The 21,575-nt window shown below is 44.0% G+C and overlaps 1 protein-coding gene across 1 annotated transcript in view; it reads right to left on the bottom strand.

Annotated features, from left to right (window-relative positions):
- Window positions 1–21,575, bottom strand: part of PPFIBP1 (PPFIA binding protein 1) — an 82,676-nt gene that overhangs the window by 31,946 nt on the left and 29,155 nt on the right. Inside the window, exons 2-6 of the mRNA XM_082498612.1 lie at window positions 20,727–20,888; window positions 18,463–18,668; window positions 7,631–7,717; window positions 6,360–6,473; window positions 5,677–5,808 (exon numbers count right to left, since the gene is read on the bottom strand). Of these exons, the coding sequence (XP_082354738.1) occupies window positions 5,677–5,808; window positions 6,360–6,473; window positions 7,631–7,717; window positions 18,463–18,668; window positions 20,727–20,790 (603 nt within the window). The 5' untranslated portion in view covers window positions 20,791–20,888. The remainder of the gene's footprint in view (window positions 1–5,676; window positions 5,809–6,359; window positions 6,474–7,630; window positions 7,718–18,462; window positions 18,669–20,726; window positions 20,889–21,575) is intronic.

Below are 21,575 nucleotides of genomic sequence, written 5' to 3'. Positions count from 1 at the left end.
ACTGCCCCATCAAGGTACAAGGCACTCTTTCTCCAAACCTCCCTCTCCTCTAGATGGGGAACTGGGATCTTAAGTGGCCAGCTGCAGACCTGCAGGAAGCCTGAGGGACAGCCAGGACAGAGTGTCCCTCCACCTAAAAGATAACAAACCACAGCTTATTGGGGAAATGATCTTCCTGCTCAGTAGGGGAATACATTACCAGAAGGCTGTGGCTTTTGCATAACTCAAAGATGTCCAGCAAGCTGCTGCCTCATGTATATCTCACTGACTTTTAGTTTGTGTATGGACACCAGATCAGTGTCACATTTGTGTGAAAAAAGAAAAAAAAAAAAAAAAAAAGGAAAAAAAGAAGAAAAAAAAAGCAGTTTATCAGCAGCCACTATAATGCTGTATCACCAAGAACCTCTTCAAAAGAGAAGATAAATTCTTTGTGCACCACAGAAAACATAAGAGAACTTGAATGGCCGTATAACAGCTTTTAAGCTACCAAGAAGATAGTATGGTACTTTGGCTGGCGTGTCTGCCTACATGGTAAGGCAAATCCTATCCATGTCAAGCAACAGTGTACAACTGTAAGCACAATTTTTCAGAGCTAAGTGTATAATTAGTAGAGATTTATAATTTATAAATTAACAAGCCAGCAGCTGACATTTAGAGGGTATTCACGGGTCCCTGGTAACAACTGCCTTCCAGCCCAATGCCACATTTTCTAAGCTTACAAGCCTCTGGTTATTATTTTGTGCTTAATGAATCCAATGGCAACGGAGCAGCATCTGTATTTCTTTAGGAAGATTCAAGCTCAATTACCAGAACTACAAGGAAAATCAAAATACAGAACATTTTGATGCTATTAGTAATTACTACCGCTAATGTATGGCTTTCGGATTTGGATACACCTGCAATTCCTCACTCATTCTTCAATGTGTAACGTTTACAAAGCACATTGCTCTTCTAAGTATAAATGTACACGGATGTCAGTCTGCATGACTACATTAACTGAGCTGTTTCTTATCAACACCAAGTGTTCTAGATGTCTAACAAATCTATGTTGCCAGGTCTGATGGTCAGCTTTGACACTGACAATTGATTTGTTTGGGGCTTTTCTCTCCTGTAGCCATCTTTTTTTGCTTTGGCATGGTCCAATGTCAAAATACGATGTGTAGTAATAACTGCTGAGGTTGTTGCCTACATATTTATCACTTGAACTATGTTACTTCCAAAATACTGGAGGAGGAGAGGGAAACCAGTTACCTGTATTCAAAAGGCCCTTATGAGTAAAAGGAACAAACCAAAACTCCACTCCTTCGATGAAAAAAGTTAGCGCCACCCATATAGATTAACAGAAATGTCAAGGTGCACTCACAATGTCATGGAAAACAGAGCAATCTTGCAACCAGAATCCAAGAGTGTAAGATCTTGGAGCAGAAATGAAATTCTTCTGCTTAACTTGCTATGGGCCCCATGGGTAATTGGACCCTTTACCACTGCTAACTGGTCACCAAAAATACTGTACAATTTGCTCAAGGGTTAAATAGAACTAAATACAAGTCCTAACAGCATGCTTTACCCTAAAAATATTTTCAGTTACTCTCTTGCAAGTGCAACATTAACTCACATTTTGAGTTATCTACAATGCAACAACTGTAAATGACATTCATTCTCATTTTGGAGGCAGAAGAGTACATTGAAGATTCACCAGGTTCCACATACAGATCCTCATTAGTACAAAAGAGATGCTCAAGCCTTGCATAAATGAACAGAGGGAAAAGAGAAGGCCCAAACAGGGCTGCCTCCCCTGCTACTGAATTACTACTTAACTTTGGGCAAGCTACTGGAGGTAGAGATTGTCAAAGGCACTGAAGTTCCTTGAGAAATCCTAAAACTCCCGGTGTATTTCACTTTCCGGCTTGCTTTTTCTTCCACTACTCTCTGTTCAACTGATTTTGACTAAAACCCTTTCACAGCAAGGACTGTGCCTTGCCTGCTCTTGCAGCAGCCCCAGCAAGGAGATCATAGCATTGTTGGAAACCTGAAGGTGCCAACCATTGTAACTGCTTATGACCTGAAGACCTTTTGGGACCAGTGTGATGCTTGAGCTGTGTATGTCCCCATGGCACTCAGGGTGTTGTACGGGCTCATCAGGATCTGAGATCAGACCAAAAAGCCACCAATTTCCCTGGCTGACTTGGACGAACCAGCAGTAAAACAGTCACCCACATGGTGGCCAGTGTACGGCACCTGCTCTGCTCGCATTTAATACCTCCTTTTCGGGCACCCATAAATGTGTTCAAATACCTGCCCTGGGCACAATGCGTGCTCCTGTCTTACAAAACCTGCAAAACAGGGAAGAGCCATTAAACTGTCCTCTTCTGATCCAGGGTCAGGTCCCCCCATGCAAACACCCAACAGCTGTTCCTTGCACAGGTCCATGACTGGAGCTGACGGGGTGGGACATACAGACTCCTATTTCCCAAAACCTTTTCCTTCCCTGCTCGTGTTACTTGCGCTCTTCATGGCAGAGCCAGGGAGGCACAAAAAAGCAATGATGACTTCAAGCTTCAGAAGCTTCCTTACTGGCACTGGAAACACAAACTACATTTGTAGTTTTGCTCCACACAGAAATTCATCTGCACAAAGGAGACTGGTGGTGTTTAAATTATGAGGAATTCCCCACGAGTGAGCCAGTCTAACCTCTGGCTGCTGCTTCAAAGACCATGTCTACTTATGGACTCCTCCCTAAATAAATTCCCTCGTACAACATTTTCTTACATAAACTCAGCCCAACTCAGACCACCCGTGCTCCTAAAGGAAAATAATACCGGTATCTGCTGAGAAAGCGGAAAGACTGGAATGATTTAAAGAACAGAACAATTCTAAATCTCTATTAAGTATACAATTAGCTTTGAAAGGGCTGCGTATTTGTGAACATCTAAACAGGAAAGTCCTAGAGTACAAAGGAAAAAAAGCTTACACACCTAGTGAAGCATCTGTTTAGGGAAAAAATGGTGAATATGAGAAACCTACCAAGCTGGAATGGGAAGTTGCATTGGCAGACATAAGTCAAAACTGGATAAGATGAAGGATTTAATCTGAATGGTAATTCTGTAGGAGACAGTGGCTCCACAAAAGTTGTTTTAAGATGTCAATGTTTTTTTTTATTTTCACTTTCTTTTCCCTAAATGAAAACAGAAGCAATAGTCATAATTTTTCTTTCCCAGTTTGCGTATGAATTTTGTTCCATTTTGAACACTGCATGTAAATGCCATAATGTGTTTTATAGTAGAGTATTTTAAATATCAATTTAAATACTCAACTCTGCTGGAATAATTGATCATCTATTACTTTAAACAGGAATATAATTAGATCAACATTGAATAAAATATTGTGTACTTCTAAGTCCTGCCTCCAAACTACCTGTCATAGATTTTGCATGGCTGAGACCCTTACAACTAACTAGCCACTCATTTCCACTGAACAAAATGGAAATTAAGACATATTATCCCTTTCAGTGTCTAAGCCTAAGCCTTTTTACAGCTATAAAGTGTTGAAACAAAGAAGAAACAACATAATAATTTCCACCACACTAAACTACACCATTCTGGTTTTCAAAGGAAGGAAGGAACATTTTTTTAATAGTTCATTAGTTCTAGCATACATATACAGAAAATAAATATATATAGTTCCTGATTGTAGTAATTACCTTCTAAATGTGATTTAGATTATCTTATTTTTATCAAAGACATTAAGCGTATTTCAAGGTATTTCACAAGGAAAGGTCTTCATAGCTGCCATGCAGGCAGGCCTCTTGTACCGAGCCTACAGAGCTGCAGCACACGTTGTGGTCCTCACACTAACCACTTTTCTGGGAACAGAGGTAGCTCCACATACACCTTCTTGGTCTGCTGGCTGTTAAGTTATGGAGAGACTGCACTTTAGGAGGGAAATGAAAGGAAGGGGAGTATAGGAAAGCTCAGCAGAGAATCACATTAAATAAAAATAAGAATGGAGAAAGAGGAAGCAAATCACCCAAAGTCCAATCGCTTTTGTTATCTGTTTTTGGAAAGCACATGAAGCCACGGGGTGTTTACAAATAGAGATGCAGTGGAAGCCAGTTCTGAAAGCACCCACTCACTGCAGTCATTTGGACCAAACCTTGCCTCCCCAAAGCCATTTGCTGCTGCTGTCAACTCATTCATCTATTATTTGGGCTGCTTACGATAGGTGTCAGTATACAGGTGAAGAGTTATCTGTTGTGAAATTCACTAAAGAGCCAAGCACTGCGTGGGCAGAGAGACCTCACGGGAGCTGAGAAAGCAGCCAGTTCTTAACACATCTCCTATGGATGCAGAAGACCTTCAATAATTCATCCACCTTCCCATCTGCCAGTTTCTCCAGCATTGCCTGGACTGCAAAACCAGCCCCTTTTAAGGCAATGCTGTGATCCTTCACTTAACATCTGGTACCAGTCTAGAGGAAAAGGTAACAGGAGGCAACGTGAATCCGATCCACAGCTTGGCAGCACCCAGATGTGCTACACTGCAGGAACAGACACCATCGTCACTATGTAAATGATCACCACCTTTCAAAGCTGAACATGATTTGAGTCACTAGTTTTCAACCTGTGGACTTCTTTGGGTCTGCGTATTACTTCAGGTAGGCCCAAAGAAATTAATTCAAAAGCAAGCCTAACTTTTGCTCTGATGCTTGCAATACAAGTGAGGAACAACACTTCACTGGAAAATAGGTAGAAAACAGAAAGGGAGTTGATAAACCGGTGACTGAAGTGGAAAGCGCGAATTTTGTCTCCTGTGATAACATTATGGCTTCTTCCCTTCTAGAAATGAATGACAACTGGAACATCCACAATACAAACATCCAACATTTCAGCTCATTGATGAACCCAGAACCGGAAATTTTGTTCTGCTTCCTAGGCAGACTCCAGGTATCTCTATAAAGTATTTCTGATATGGGGCATGTCACCCCGGCAGCGAACCTCAGCCTGATTCTTGGAGTTTCCCGGGAAAAGTGGGCCTGCCCACCTGCTTTGAGGCTTTCCAGCTTCAAACATGGGCAAGGTTCAGCTACACAGATCTGTGATGCACAGAGATCCCGGAGAGCGCTGCCAGGGATGGCAGCTCCGGGCTGCAGCTCTGCCCGGCACTGTGCACCACGGGACTGAAGCCAGGCTGAGATGAGTAACCACTGGCCTCTCGGTCCTGGGCTTCTGCGGGGCTGGGGTTTGAAGTGAGGCTTCAAAATGCCCTCACACTGAGTCACCTCATTCTCTCTGTTACTGAAACCAAAAGTTGTGTCTTTTAGTGTGCCACGTCTTTGCACATGCATGCTTTTTGTACTTGCAGACATGCCTTACTAAGATGACGACAGTTTCAAATTGGGACAGGAGAGTGCAGTATGTCTGTGATTTTATTTGAAATCCATCCTAAATGCCATCCTTCCTGAGATCTGATGGCAAGAATCAAAACCTGGGTTTAGCAATCTTTTTGCGTAAAACTAGAGTTTACCAAAGAGGACGCTTTCTATTTTAAGAGATACATGTTTTAACCTTAAAGATCAATTCCATTCTTGCCTGGAAAAAAAAAAAAAAAAATCCCAGGAAATTTTCAGGTAACATGAAGCCACACACAGCTTTTACAAATTCAGTTGGCTTTTACTCACCTCTGTGTCTCTGAATCTGTCCTCATAGTCCAATCTATCCTTCTCTACAGATGTAAGCTTTAGCTTCAGAGTGGAAATCTCTGCCATAAGATCCAGCTTCTGAGTTTCAAGGGATGTTCTACTTAAAAGCTCCTGATTCAAGATAAAGAGGAAGAGAACAGAATTATTCATCCAAGGGGAAGAAATCAGTGATTTATTTCTACAGCTAAAGGCCTCTTTCATGGGAAAAAGCACCACACTCTTCCTTGCACTCTCTGAAGCCCTGGGACACAGCTGTCACCCATCTGACAGACTCCAGGCACCTAGGATGCATCTGAGATCACAGGGGCACTACCACAGGTTGGCTGCCAGGATGAGAAAAAAAAGCCTGTCTGTCATCACAGTTGCTCTGAGCAGCAAGGAGCTTTGAGGGGAACCCACCCATCCTGCCAGAGGCTTTAATCCAAGTCTCTTTGAAGTTCAGTGGGGAAAGGACCAAAGAAGAGCAGGACTGTATTCCTTTAGCAGCACTGACATCACCAAGTACAAAGACTTTAAAGCAAATATGGTAGAAAATTATCACTTAGTTAAGAGACATCAAGAGGTGCAACACCTTGAAGTGCACTGCTCTCACTGAAGCAAAATGCCGTTTGTTAAGACAGAACGAAGACAGACAGCGAGACAGACATGCGCCTGTGAAATACCTGCTGCAGCATCTCTTCTGTGGCATTCAGCTTCTCCCTGTGCTCCTCTAGACAGAACTCCAGATCCCGAATCTTTTCTCCTTGGGCTTCCACCTGGTCTGTAAGCACACTTACCTGCACAGTGGAGAAAAAGGCATGCATATTTAGTACCTTGCACCCATGTCATATGTGTCACCAGAAGAACTGTATGTGAGTAACAGTGCTGGCTGGGTGACGGATGAAATGGGACCACAGGAGGAGGAGGAGCAGCAGCACAGCTCTGCGGCAGACGCAACATGTGGTGAAGGCGACGGGAGGAGTGAAAGCCCTCCCCTCATGCTTACTGGAATTTCAGCCAAAGTTCTGGTGGACACAATGCAATCCTACATCTTCCCTCCTGACTTGTCCTGGAATTTTTCGCAAGAGGTGGCTGCTGCATTTTACAGCTAATAATTAAGCCTTTCCCGTGACAATACATTAACTAAAACTCACTAACTCCTACTTTAACAACCAAATAGCTAAACCTTACTGCATACAATTTATTCTGCTTTCCAAGTGATTGCACACAGTGTACCATGGCGTATAAGACAACACATTTGAGACTGCAGACTGATTCCCATTTTGCCTTTTCTGAATTAAGTTTTGTTTTAAACAGTCTCTTTTTGAGGAAATCTGCAGTACTGCTGGGAACGGGGGCAATCTGCCTAGAGCAGAGCTCAGCATTATCACAGCCCTTAGGCCAGGTCCATGTCAGGGGACTGCAGGACGCCCGCACAGACCAAGGGGTGCCAGGTAGTCCCAAATCTGATGGCAAGAGTAATCCAGCTGGCAAGAGCACTCAGGGCTGACCCAGTCCAGCCCAGCAGCAGGTAAGCAGGACCAACAAGGAGCCACTCATCTCCTCCTGCCCGTTGGCCAGTCCTGCAGCTTTTGTCACCTTTCATGAGGACAGGACAACTGTCACCTGATGCGAACAGCAAGTGAATGGTCATGGAAAAATGGTGATCTTAAGGATACACATGTATGTAACATGGTGGTTGCTCTGCAGACCTGCTCACTTAACAAGATTCAAAAAGCGATCAGAGACACAGAAAAAAAGCCCTTTAGATTTTTCCTGCAATCTAAATTCACACCTATCCTTAGTCTGTGTTATGTCTCAGATACCAGCAAGCCTTCTGAACACTGTTCAAGATGACAAAATTGCAAATAAATCCTCAGAGGTTTTATCACATACTATAAAAAAGTCTTATGAATGCAAGAGCAGAAAAAAAATAATGTAGGTTACTACTCACTTGCAGAACAAGAGATTCCTTATCATTTTCCAGACGAGCCAGCCTTTCTTGATACACATCTCCATTCCCAGATATATGTCCATTAGTCTGAAAAAGACAGCAAATATTGTGTTGTCAGCTACTGTAACATAATCATTATTCAATGTTATCAACACACTTAAGGAGTATTTTCAGTCTGCACAGTTCAAGAACAGATTTAAAGTATTCCTCAGCCCCCAAAGGGTTACAAATCAAATAAACTGTCAACAAAGGAGACACGACCACCATTCAGGACAAGAATTGTTCAGAGGCTTAAAGATGAGAAGGGAAGAACCTTTTGGTGACCCAATTCTGCAAAATACCCTTCCTGTGCATTCAGCGTTTTGTTAACAAAATTTGTGCTCAATGATGTACTATGCTAAGCCATACTTGCAAAGAGACAAATAACCCAAGACATTCAGCAAGTGAAAAAAGAATAAACGTACAATCTACAAAATGTGCATTATGCTTCTTGCAAGTCAAACAATTTTTTCTAAAAGACATAGTAAGAGACATCCTTTTATATTAGGCACATTTTACTGGGTATGGGTGAATGTCTGCACTCTAAACGCATCTCTCTCTAAAGCTGCCTGAGGCTAACGAGAAACAAGAATACATGTTAATGCTATCAGAGAGTTCAGAGGAATCAGCAACTTTCTTTCGTCGTAATAACTTCAATGCTCTTGAGCAGCGAGAAGGATTTTACTCTATCCATATTCAAAGCTGTCTCAAAGCACTTTGCAATGGACGCCACAATCAGATCTCAGCTCAAAGAAATTCTTGTTCCCATCATTGCATAAATCACTTAGAGGAGTCTGAGAAACTGCTCTGAAATCCAGCACGCTCAGTGTAGAGGCTCCCACCAACTCCAAGAGGCCTTGATTTCCCTCTGAATATGTGATGAAAAGAAACTGGGCGACGGATGCTCATGCCCCTGTGAGTCCCCCCACAACATGAGAGGCCACCCCCACGCAGGAGCTGCAAGCCTCGGGCTCCTGCTTTGGATCTCCCTTTCAAACAGCCTGTCTCCCCCGATTGCAGAGGATGCCTCAGGAAACCCGTTAGCTAAAACTCCTTTGCTAAATTACATGCCTGACTTTGGGTGATGGGAGAAACTGCCTTGTTTGAAACCAAAGGAGTAAAATGCCCATGAGCACCACTTGAAGATTAGATGCAAAGCACACAGAAGGGGGTACAACGTATTTGACCTCACCTTACCACTCTCCTCAAGAAGCCAGGCTGCGTCCTGGCAGCTTGTAAATCAGTGTGCAGTTGCAAATGTGTCTTCCAAGTATACATGTGTAACCTTTACAACATGACCATAACAACTTCCCTGAAATCACTAGAGCTACAGCGGACCAAGAAAGGATGCTCCCTCGTAATTTGTACCAATACCTCATACCATAATGACACGCTGAATCTGAATTATTTAGCAGTAAATTATTAGACCTTCTGACCATCATGAAACTAAGCACTAAGGCAGAAGTACTCTAAATTTCTGAATTTGCTCTGTTTTACCCCTGTCCTCTACCAGAATTTAGCTCATGCCATAGGATTTCCATTCAAGATCAGTGAGTTATTCAGTTTTGTAACAGTTTTAATTTAGGGGAAGGAAGTCTAAGAGCTTCCAAAATAAACTTGTTAGCTGCTCAACTAGCAGATTATGCTTTAAATTTTGTAACTTGACCTGCATGCAAAATACAAAACCGAGATTTTTGTATACTTTTGCTATTCTGTAGCTTCCTTCTCATTTAAAGACCTCCAACACATCTCAGGCACTTACTCAGCCTCCATGAGGCATTTTGTAACATACAACACATTTATCAATCCAGTGTGTGACCCTGATGCGGGAAAGTGATATTCATCCCTCATTACAAGCAGGCAGCCAAGGTGCAAAGATGACCCTCCATCCTGCCAGGGCTCATATGAAAGTCCTTGTCAAACCACAGACTCCCTGCCTCCCAACCACCACATCAGCACCGTAACCGCTGAACCTCCTGATAACTCTACTCAGCATAACCAGACACAAATTAACTAAAACCAAAGACTGCGTGAAGAAAATATGTTGAGGTAAGTATTGGTTTCACACTACAATGAACATGTCTTTATGATGCTGTGAAAACCGATGAGGTGTTAAAGCAGAATGTTAGTCATTGTGCAAAGCATCTCGCCAAGACACCTTTGTTGTTAAATTCTGTTCACATTTCTTAAAAAAAATCCTGTTTTGCTCAGCACATCATACCTGGCTTAAAAATAGGAGCATTTAGAGAGTTCAGGACACAGCTGCACGTTGCCATAAGAAAAGAGGGAGGAGGTGATGGGAACCCCAAACAGGACTGGAGTAAGGGTTGCTCTCCCACAAAACCAAATACAAAGATGCCTTTGCTGGCTGTTCCCAGAAATATTTTGTAAAATCCGCATAAAAACAGGCCTCCACTAAAACCAGAAAACTTTGTGTACAACCCAACAGCAGTTCGCTTTTTGCCTGAAGTGTTGTAACTTCTGCATACATTCCTAGGACTAACTTCATTTTAGGTATGAAAAGGCATGAAAGTTGCCAGACTTTGGTTTCAGTGGGGAAAAAGATGGGAGTTGGAGAAAGGACAACACAGGAAGGCCATGGCAGCTATTTCACAGGGCAGCAGCCCCAGCACCTCCTATGGTGGTGCAGAGATTAGGGGCCTGCAGGCAATGGCCACACGATGGCTTCCTGCATCTCTCCTCTGCACCATCTTCAAAGGTAAAAAGTTGATACCTGGCATGATTTTCTTCCCAGAGATGAGGAAGGAAGACAGGAGATTAAACACATGAAAAGAATAACAGGGTAATGATGGCAGTGGGCAGGACTGAAGAGAAACAGAGAGGGAAGATGCCCAAGCACTGGATATGGGAAAGCAGTGCACCAGGAGATGGGGTGGAGGGAGCCCCAACAGGGGAGGAACAGGCTGCAGGGCAGTTTGAAAGGTGCCAGGAGATCTGGTGTGTGCAAAACCTAGATAAGCAACACTTGGTGTGTCCTTCAGGAGGAGTTTCTCTCCACCTAGGGACCTGCAGCCTTCCCTAGGACAGAGGGACTGAGCCTGGCAACTGCTCACCCTGCAGAGCAATGACTCTGCTTTGGGGGAAAAAAAACCCAAAACAAACAAAACCCGAAGAAGAAAAAAAGAAAAGGAAATATTTGATTCAACAGCAACTGCAAGCATATTTAGGGCACTTGGTAGTTCTGGATCAAATCTGTATCGTCGAAGTCAATACAGGACTAACATAGCTTGCTAGCTGTGTAAGACAAGCTTTGCCATTTTCCAAAGAAGGCTCTTTTTCATCAGCAGCTTAAAATCTATCTTCAATTAAGTGGTTAGACTTTGCATGTGTTTTCAATTTAGGGATTAATTGCAAAACACTCTACGCGAAGAGAACGCAGATTTACCAATACTGATCTTAATCCTAAAAACAAAAGAACAGTTGTCACAATCCCACTGAGGCTTCATAGAAGTTTGAGGTTAAGCATTTACTTAAAATGTCCTATAAGATCAGACCCAGTGCACTTAAAATCTCTTCAAGATCAATCTGTGGCTAATCTGTTAAACACGTGTGTAAGCTTTGTCTGCAACCATGTAAGTGTAAAAATCCACATGGCTCTGGAGGGAATTATTCCTGTAGTAAGTAGATGCATCACCAAACTTTCACAGCTTGCCTGCCCTCAGTCTTTAATCCCTTTTCCCTGGAAGTGAGTTAGCATTCCAAACCGCAGGAAAGTTTCTAATAGCTGCTGTTTTAAACTTCCTAATAATAAAAAAAACTAAAAAATCCATTTCCTCTCAATTGCTGAATTCTCCTTTCAAAAATAGAACTCATTTTTAGCCTACTGCAGCTGATACCCTCATTTCCCTTCATTTTCTCTTCTGCTTTTGAGACAAAATAAGCAGCACAAATCACACTGTTCTTGCTGTAGATGCAATTTGACTGCTATAGAAGAAGCTGCCACTCCACACCGTTATTTTCTTGTATGGCAGATTGCACTGACTGTTTTGACCACCACAGTCCAGCCAACAGTTGGGGAAGTGAGCTGTCCCTGACATCTCTTTCCTGACCATCTGGAGTTAAATCAGAGCTCATCAACATGCGTACGTTGTTCAGATCATTATAATATACATTACCCATGCTTAGTTAAGCACAGCTACTGCTGTTCTGCTTGTTCACTCAGTTTTAGAGAGTCCCTTGCAAGGGGGCTCCTCCAGCCTCAGCTACCTCAACATCACTTGGTCTGCCAAAGCCTCCAGGTTTTCCAAGTTAAGTATTCGCCACCGTTTTCCCTGTGATAGCTTTACCCTCAGTAAGTATCGATTCCATCCCAAATTCATGCTGCTCGAATCTGTCTGAACACAATCCATACCAGTGTTTAACCACTTTGTGTGGGAGCCCACCGCTGCCCTCCCAAACTGGCATCTCCTGCATTTCACGCCTCCCTACTCATAGCTCTGAATATTTGCAGTCGGCTCCACATGCTCCGGCAGCAGGCAGGCGGACCTGCTGCTAAGCTTTTCCTAAAGTTTACAGATTAGTTCCTCCTTACAGAATGAGCAGGGCAAAAAAAAAAAACCCAAACCCACTCAAAAACCCCCGCATTGTATGTTAAAGGCTTCGCTACAATAAAAGTGAATTCTGAAAGAAAATCAGCTGAAGACAGACCTTCACTCTGAGGAGTTTACCTGAAACATTTTCTAAATATAACTAACACAGCTGTTGAGTAAGGAAGACGCAACCATTTCAAAATATTCACTTTTTTCAACAGCAGCTCAGCTGGTATTTGATACAAGAGAAAGACAAAATGCTTATTCCCTACCAGCACTGCCCAGCTATGTATGGCTTGTCACTGGGAGAAATGCAAGAGCCAGAACAAACACAGATAGCCTTACCTTATTTAGCCAGACGCAGTGTCCGTGAATGTCCCAGCTATACTCCATGCTGGTCATGACTATCTTCATGCATTTAAGGACACGAGTGACTGTGGCAGGCAGCCGAAGCTGAGAGCTGCAGCCCCAGCACCACAGGCACCCACTGCCGTCAGGGCTCCTCTGAACCGAGATGGAGAGGTTAAGCGACGGCGGGTTTCCTCGTCTAACCAAGGACAGAGGCGAACGTGGCAGCAGAGTGGGAGATGTGGGAAGCGGAGCAGTGAAGCAGCAGCGCTCCTCAGGCGGAGCGAGCAGCTCCTCTGGGGAATTAACACATCAAAGCCCGGGAAGATCAACCCTTCTTCCAACCTGAGCCTGCCAGCCACCACCGGGATCCCAACACGCAAAGGCCGGGCAGCAAGGCTGATGAGGATGGAGGCAGGGGGACGCAGAGCTCTGTGACGCTGACCTGGAGTAAGGGCAACCCCACGCAGGTGGCAGCTGGCCACCTCCACCGTTGCTTCTCGCTGAACAGCCCCCTGAGAGGGCAACCCCCTCCCCTGCACCCTGCTGGCACTGCGGGAGCCATCCCACCCAAAAAACATTCTGATCCCTTTACCTGACTACAAGGTAAACGGGAGGGAATTTTCTTTTCTTGCTGGGCTATTAATTGTAAAGGCTGGAAGAACACATGTAAGTCACTTGTAGGCACCAAAAAAAAAGAGGAAGGAAAAAGTTGCCTCCCAGGTCTCACAAGTGGCTTGACTCAAGTTTAATGTCATACTTAAGAATGACATAAAATGCAACAATAACAACCAACCTCTGTCCTCACGTTTAAGTTTCAATTTACCCACTAACAGCAGCAGCGTAACAAATCCTTAGTATTTTTGACCGCAGAGCCTAGTTCCAGGAGTCCTGTGATTACCTCAAAACCCACAGCTTTTATTATTAAAAGGAAACATTTACAAGTACCATTGATAGATAAAAATCCCCAAAACACGAATAATGAATAACCCAGAGCAGAAGAAGAGCAGAAGCTGTGTTTTTTAAGCCAGACTGATGTATTTTGTATTGGGAATGGCAATTTTCGACACCGCTGCCCTACGCTCCAGCGCAGGACAGCACAGGTTGTTCTTACTGCCAACAAACTCATCCATGATGCATGAAGATGCCACACCAAGACGTGCTATAAATGAGCCCGTATTATCTTCCAGTGTTAAAAACACACCAGTCTGGATGATCACCTTTAGCAAGAAGCAGGGTCCTGTGTTTCAAGAACTTTGAGGGTTAGATCTCTCACGGACAAAAAGTATTGCTGGGAAGCAGTTTATGATGACAGGCTGAAACGGTATCACAAGGCTCCTTTCACATTGCAACTTAAGGAGGGATCTCGAACAGTTGTTTGGTGGTAAATGGCGATATGCCACCATAGGAACTTTCCATAGATAAACTCAACATAAACACAAGTGGAGCCAAATGAATGCATTGTACGCCCACGCTAAGACAATCAAACAACAAACTTTGGTTTGAAGACAAGGTTTTTCCATGAATAAGAAATATGAGATGATCTCTGGCTAAACAAACTGCTTCCCTCACTTGGGAACCACCTCGTCATCCAAATAGACCAATATATATATCTCTGTAAGATTACAAGCTATGTTTATCCAGCGAGAAACACTTCTCTCTGAAATCTAATATCACCTTATGTTAACTCTCATTACTCCCAGCCACTCTCTGGAAGAACCAGCTTGTTAAAAAAGTGTCAAATTTGAGGCTGGTCTGTGAGATGCCAGATCTGCTATTCACAGCAACAACACTCTGGATCGCACAAGCCACTATGGGTATCAGAGCTCAAGTTAACTATCCTCTTCAGATGAGCTGAAAATGTTCTTCAAGAAATCTTTGGAGACGATGAAGTTTATTTTGCTTTAATGATCTTACAGTAAACTTCAGAAATTCACTCTGGAATGAAAAAAACCCAACAATATATATATTCAGAAAGTCACTTCCAAAGCTAAAACCACAGCTGCACTTACTATGGATTTTAAAGAAAAAGTATTATCCTGGCCCTTTCATTTCAGGAGCATATCCTTTAGAGAGGAGAAGGCACACAACAGGACCCACATACGTAAGTTCAGATCAGGAGCTTGGGAAAGCTGGCTCTGAGATGTGGGAAGGCACTGTCCACCCACTTCTTTCTACCCTTCACCCTCCCTTTTAACAAGACACAGTTGGTTTCTTCTTTCTGGGAAGGTTGTTGCATAAGATATATTTTTAAAAAACACCCCCAAAAAAACAGTCAAGAAGAATAATAACCAGAAAAAGAGTGTCTCTTGTTTGTTTCAGATGAAGAAAAACTGGAGCAACATTCATAACTGGGAGCAAGGTTTCTTCAAGAGATGGATCTATCAACTTCCAGCTGGACAAAACAGGGCTGCCTTGGTTTTGCAAAAGGCAGTTTCATTTTAAATGGTCTTGTTATTGGTGATGATGTTACAGATTACCCACATGCTGTCTACGTTCAAGCCAGAAGCTCCATTTTCACAGAGTACAGCACATGTTTTATTAAAGCATACATCAGAATACATTAAACGTTTCTATTGATCGCAAGAAATCTGAAAAGTCTCCAAAGCTTTGGAATAGTTATGATCTGGCTACGGATTTCAGGTCTGGTCCCCAGTGAAATCACGCAGTCCCAACACGTCTGAACCAGAAAAAGCCTCAGCCCCTTTCCAGACTTTGAACAAATGGCCTCATGTGCAATTTTAACCACGACGTTCACCTGCCCTCCATTTGCACACTGAGACTTGAGCGGGGTTTCAGCAACAGAGAGATCAGTTTTGAGCTCTAGACGGAAAACTAGAAATGACATGTTATAGTTAAACTGACTTATTTGCGAAGCAGAGAGCTGTATGTACAACTTCTCTGAACTCCCCATGGGGACCATCCGATTGATTCCCTTGTAAGAGCTCTGCCACATGTCCAGGCACTGTACATGTGTTCTGGTGTCACGTGGCCATCTGGAATCCACTAGTTAAAAAAAAAAAAATCAACACAAGGCATTTTAACTCATTGGCCCTTTTGAGGGCTTGCATAGGCTTCTCTAACTCACTGAGAGGAGCAGAAAGGAAGTGGTCACTAAACAGTGGTACAGGGACATGGGGCAGCCAATTCTGGCATGGCAAAACTGAGTGCTCTGCCCCATTTTACAGAAGTGAGCAACTTTGGGAGACTGCTGTCAGACCTTCTTCCCAACTAGGGCATCAGTGGTTTCCCTGCAGGGGCCAGGAGTGGATTTTTCTCTTGTGACACACTCTTTGGCAACAGCGAACACTATTTTTGTTTTCCTCTGAGAAACGAGAGACTTGCTTACAGCTTTGGAGGGGATGTCACGCACCAGTTCCAGCAGCTTGGAATAGCCTGATAGACGCAACTTCTTCGTGTGTGGAGGATTAAACCAATTTAAAACCAAGGAGGTGTCTTCCCTTCCTTGGTAAGAAGAGGCATAGCTGCAGAAAGCCTTTCTGCAAATCATCCAGGCACTTCACGTAACACCTTCCTGCTCAGACAGGGACTGGCGACACTGGTGACACCTGCAAATCCCATGCTTGTAGCACACTACAAAGGGTAACATTCAGTCTTTCCTACTAGGGGCTTCAAGGATGCCAGAGTACAGGGGCAATAATTTGAGGCAGACTGAGGAGAAGCAGAGATGGAATAACTATTTTCTGCAATCTTTTGTATGCATAACCCCGGCACATCTTTTCCAGTGCTTGGGAAGCACTAAGCTAAACGGCACAACAAAACCTTTCCTCTCCCAGATTCAGCCCGTGGCTGCACTGAGTACCATTACTGTCTCATTGCCATGCGGTGATCCACATCACAGGGGTCTGAAGGACCTCATTCCAGACCCTAACAGCCAGGCATCCCTAGATCACACATTTGCCATCACAAGGGGCAATGACTGGCCTTCACCTCATTAACCTCAACAGGCACTGCAGTCTCCCGCCACACTGCTGGGCCCTTTTACTCCAGAATCAGCATCACTAAGCATGGACTACTGATGTTTACGCACAGCATGGGGAGCAGTTAACTTTCCAAGGCTGTTTATTTGGCATATGGACATTTTTTTTATTTATAAAGGCCATACTTGCACGAAACCTGTGATGTCCCTCGATTTCTGCTCCACACAGAACAGACTTGTTATAGCGATGTTTACTGCTGTTTGTTACACAGGAAGGAAACGCTGATGTTAGCAGGAACTCTGCATGTTTTAAAGATCTGTCTCGAATGTCACCCCTGTCTCCTCCTCCTGATCACAGCGTTGGCTGCCATGCTTTGACAGCGAGATCCAAATCCCACTGGAGGCAGTGGGAAAGCTCCCACGTGCTTCATTAAATCTCGAGCATTCTCTAATGACTTGTTCAAAGCAAAGGAAAGGCAAAAAAAAAAAACAACCAACCCTCAAACCATTTGGCAAGAGATACAGAAGCGAGCCCAGGTCCTTGTCTCTTCCCCCAGCGTGGGGCATGGCCCATGTGCTGCAGGATGGCATGGTTGGTCACCCAGCCCCAGCCCCAGCCCCGTGCCTGCGCCTGCTCCCCAGCCTCAGGTTGGGCACACACAGTCCTGCACCTCACCCGCAGGGCTGCGGTATGCCATGCTGCAACCGAGCACCAAAATAAATGCCTGTATCAAGATAAAAATGCTTTTTTGCAAGATCCACCGTGGCTCCAGGGTGACTGAACCCTTTCTGAGGAGGTGTGACGGTCGCTCTGGGAAGGGACCGGATGATGGTGGCTGCCCATCCCCAACAGCACCAATGCATCGGATGCAACACGGAGCCACCATGGTGGCCCATCCTGCATCAGCCCCAGCCTTCACCAGATCCGGCATCCCCATTTCAGCAGCACAGGTTACCTTGGCCAACACCAAGGGGCTAACACCTGGACACTGCTGTAAAGCAGGTGTGGAAAAATCTGCAGAAGCGCACACCCGTTGCTGCTGTCGTCATTACAGCTTTAGGCTGACTTAAACCCTGAAGCACGGCCTTTAGTAATAAGTCTTGACTTCCACTGCTGATGCTTCCCCAAAACCTGTGCACACCCCCACCACCACAACGCAAACCCTGCCACAGACCACGAGCAGCAGGACCCTTATTTGGCCCTGCTCGGAAGTCACCAGTCACAGGGCACCTGGAGGCAAACCCACTGGGTCCTTTGAAAACGACACCGTGTAACCCACCTTCTGATAAGCACATTTTATTTCCCAGCATAGTCTTCAGGTAGCCTCCACTTGAGCAAGATATATTTTTTTTTTTAAATTTGAAAATTGAGGGTTGGGGAAAAAAACAGTCTTATTAGGTATAATTTGGGGTATGTTTAAAGCAAGGGTGACAAAACCTGGCAGATTCACAACGCAGGAAATAAAAATTTGGTTTGATTTCCAGGTTTAAAGGGATGCTGAGCTTATACCACTCACTTCTGTTATAAACCAGATAAGGAAGCACAGTAACAACACTGGTCCCTGTAGAAAATATGCTGCCAAAAATGCTTTCTAGTGAAAAGTTCATATTGAAAACAGCTTTTTTCCCCCCATTAAAGTGTCTGATTCCTGTAAAAATGCCTTACCCAAACCTCTGAGATGAAACTGCAATTACCAAAATTTTTTGGCTCCCCAAAATGAGGCATGGTGATACATCAAAAAAGAAAAAGAAAAAGCACAGGTCAACCCACTACACAAGGTATTTGAGCTACAGCTTTGCAAGGCCCCACAAGCAGCATCTCCAAACCAAACCCTCTTCCCTTTGGTTCTTTGAAACCTGCTCTAAAACTGAGTAATCCACAGCCCTGCTGCCTGAGCTGGGTTAGCTAACACACAAAACAAGCACGTCCCAGGTGAAGCGAGGCGAGACCGTACCATTTGACTTTGGAGCCATTCGATCAGAGCCTCCGCCGTCGAGTCCGGGACCTGGCAGCGCAACCCCTCTCTCTCATCCGCTTCCATCATCTCCAGCAAGCCCCGCAAGTCTTCCACCAGGTGCAGTGCCCGCAGGCCCCCCATGAAGGGGGAAGTGGGGGACTGGCAGTCAAAGATGCCATTGGAGTACTCCAGCGCCTTTGAACCTGGAGGGAGAAAAATCGCATGGGATCAGGCACGAAGCAAGCAGGTCAGAGACACAGCAAGGCTGAGAAATGCTAGGCGGCATTTGCGCCCAGCAGGCATTTATCTGAACCTGTATTTATCAGAGCCATTTATCAGAGCCTGTGCTCAATTCTGCCCACACTATGCAGCAATTCGGAGAAGGGCAAGCCATTGCTAGCGGGCTACCTGGATGGAAGCTCCAGCAGGAAGGAGCTGGGCTGATCCAACACAGGACATGTACGCCACAACTGTGCCCATGGGTTCAAGACGTGGGCTGGGCTCCTGCTCCCCGGCATGTATCGGAGGTGGAAAGTCCTGGGGGGGGAACAAGCTCTGCTAAATCTCTGAGTCACCCTGTAGGGTTTGCATGACCCAAGTCAGACACTGATGGTGTCCAGAGGAAACCGTGCTCGGCATTTTTCATGCAGGAATATGTTATGCTGCTCCAAGGCACTGGAAATTTTTTGAAAGAATAAAGAAAAATATGAAGATAAATAAAAAGACCAAATCACTTCTACACAAGAATAAATTTTAAACCCAACAGTTTGACATGGTAGCACTGACATTTGCATGTTAATAAAGAGAAAAATCTCTTCTTTGCATACTCAAAGTACATACATTTGACCTACATTAAAAGTTGCTATATATTAAGTAAGGAAAGAAACCGTGAATTCAGGATTAAGGTTGATTTAAGCCAACCTAGCTAATTCCAACTGTAATTTCAGCACACTGATTTGTGACCTTAATACTGTAATGCCTCAGCACAATGAGATGTGTTCACGACAGAGCATCATTTGTGCTGTCAGCTTTTGGAAACTATAGTGACATGCCATATATGCACTTCCACAAACTTTCATTCACCTCATCTGGCAAGCCACAAAAATGCAAGTATTCTGCTAATTCCCTTTGAAAAAAATAAAAATAGAAAAATCCCCACAACAGCATAGGAGATGATACCCCTTTGCTATAGTACTTTATAGGTCCGTTCAGACACATGGGTAAATGAATTCTGTGGTGACTTAAAACATCCCAACACCACATTTTATTTTTATATTAAACCTCATCCTACCATAACCAACTTAGGCTCTTGGAAACACAGACACATAATCGGATCCAAACAACAGTATCTACTTATGGAAATTACTGAAGTCACAGCTTATATGTATTTTTAGAGATCATTATGATCCAATTGATTCCACTTTACGTGGGTTCTTGCTATGTGCCCTTAATATCTTAAGGAAAACTGCAGAGAAAAGTCATTGTTCAAACAAAGCATGCACTGTATGATGATTTTTTTCCCTAAGGGAAATTATTTTAAGTGGAACTATTAAAGACTTTATAACTGTGTTGCTACCCTTGCAGAATATTTTTTCAGTTTGGGTAGTTGTTTGCATAGCTCTGCTGGAATAGGATTAAACTATTAACTTCTTGCTGCTTTGCTTCTCTGTGTTGTGTACTTAAATTATTTCCTAACTCACCAGACTCAGCTTAAAAGCAGACTTTGTATACTTTGTGATACCTCTCCTTGTCCACTTACAATTTACAGGTACTTATAAAAACCTCAAATGTTCAAGTCAGGTCCAAACCAAATGTTTGGACCCAGAGCATTCCAATTTTAAAAAAAGGAAAATTAAACTCATGTTTTAACTCTGAAAAGTTGAGAGAAGTTCAGAGTAGCCAGTATCAGGCAAACTTAACTCTTCCTGCCTTGCAGCAGCACTCTAACCACACTCAACCTGTTTTGAAAAGTGCCTTGTCCTTGGCTTTCATGGTCCCGTGATCACTTGCTGAACTGCATCGCTCAGCCACTGTAAGCAGCATTTTGATAGAGGGTAGGAGAAAAAATACAATCCATTTAGCTGTGTCCGTGTAGAGTCCGTACAATCCCTCCACTCCATTTATTTGTAATCTCTAAGCCATAATGGAAGACACCAAACACAATTACCAGTATATTCCCTTCTCAGTCTGAAACTCTGCCCTCCAGTTATGAGAAAGGAGGACTGAAACAGCTAAATGAACAAGCTGCCCCAAGTGTTTACCTGCTATAATGCCATCCATCTGCTCCAGAGCCGCAGCGAGCATGTCACTTGCATCACTCATCATCTTCTCTCTTCTCAGGAACGATCTCCAGCTACACCATAAGGAGCAATAAAACACCGGTAGCGTGAGTTCGATCCAGAGCCTCAAGTCTCCAACTTAATCTGCAAAAGAGAATTTCATTTCACTGCATATTCTCTGAATTGAGAAGAAAGGAAGACTGGGGCCATTTGCTGACCAAAACAAGACTTGGAGGTGTTCACCACCAAGCATGCACTGGCATCAAAGAATCAAAGCACCAACCTCATGATCCAGTTCCTACTTAACTGTTGGTCAGCCCATGGCCTGCTCTGCCCGCAGGTCCATGCCACTGACAGGGCATCCCATATAGAGCACCTCCGAAATCCCACATGGCACTTCACAGAAGCTCACATAGAAGACACAGGCCTTCTATCACTAAAAGGAAGCTGCAACTCAGCAATGAACCACATGTCTATCTGCCATATCTTTTTTTCCCCCAAGAATCTGCTAGTATAGAAAAAGAAGGGTCTGACTATTTGTCCAAGATTTGTGTATGTCTGACAATGCAGAAGTCCCAGGCATGCAACTATTTGCCTACAGGCAGGATATCTCAAACGCCCGTGACTCACTGGACATAGCGTGCATGCACAGACTATCCCTCTGAAGACGTTGCTCTGAGCCTAGCAGAGATCTACGCCATAACGATGCAATTTGATCTTACCCTCAAACTTTTGAAAGCCAGAAGTGGTCCCCAGAGGAGTATTTCCAGCAGCGTCTAGAAAAGTGAACCTGCCCAACATGCTGCCTGGGCAGGTGAACTAGTAGACCTG

This window comes from Vanellus vanellus, assembly GCF_965231255.1.
Source record: "Vanellus vanellus genome assembly, chromosome: 1".
Taxonomy (NCBI): domain Eukaryota; kingdom Metazoa; phylum Chordata; class Aves; order Charadriiformes; family Charadriidae; genus Vanellus; species Vanellus vanellus.
This window is presented reverse-complemented; position numbering and strand designations above follow the sequence as displayed.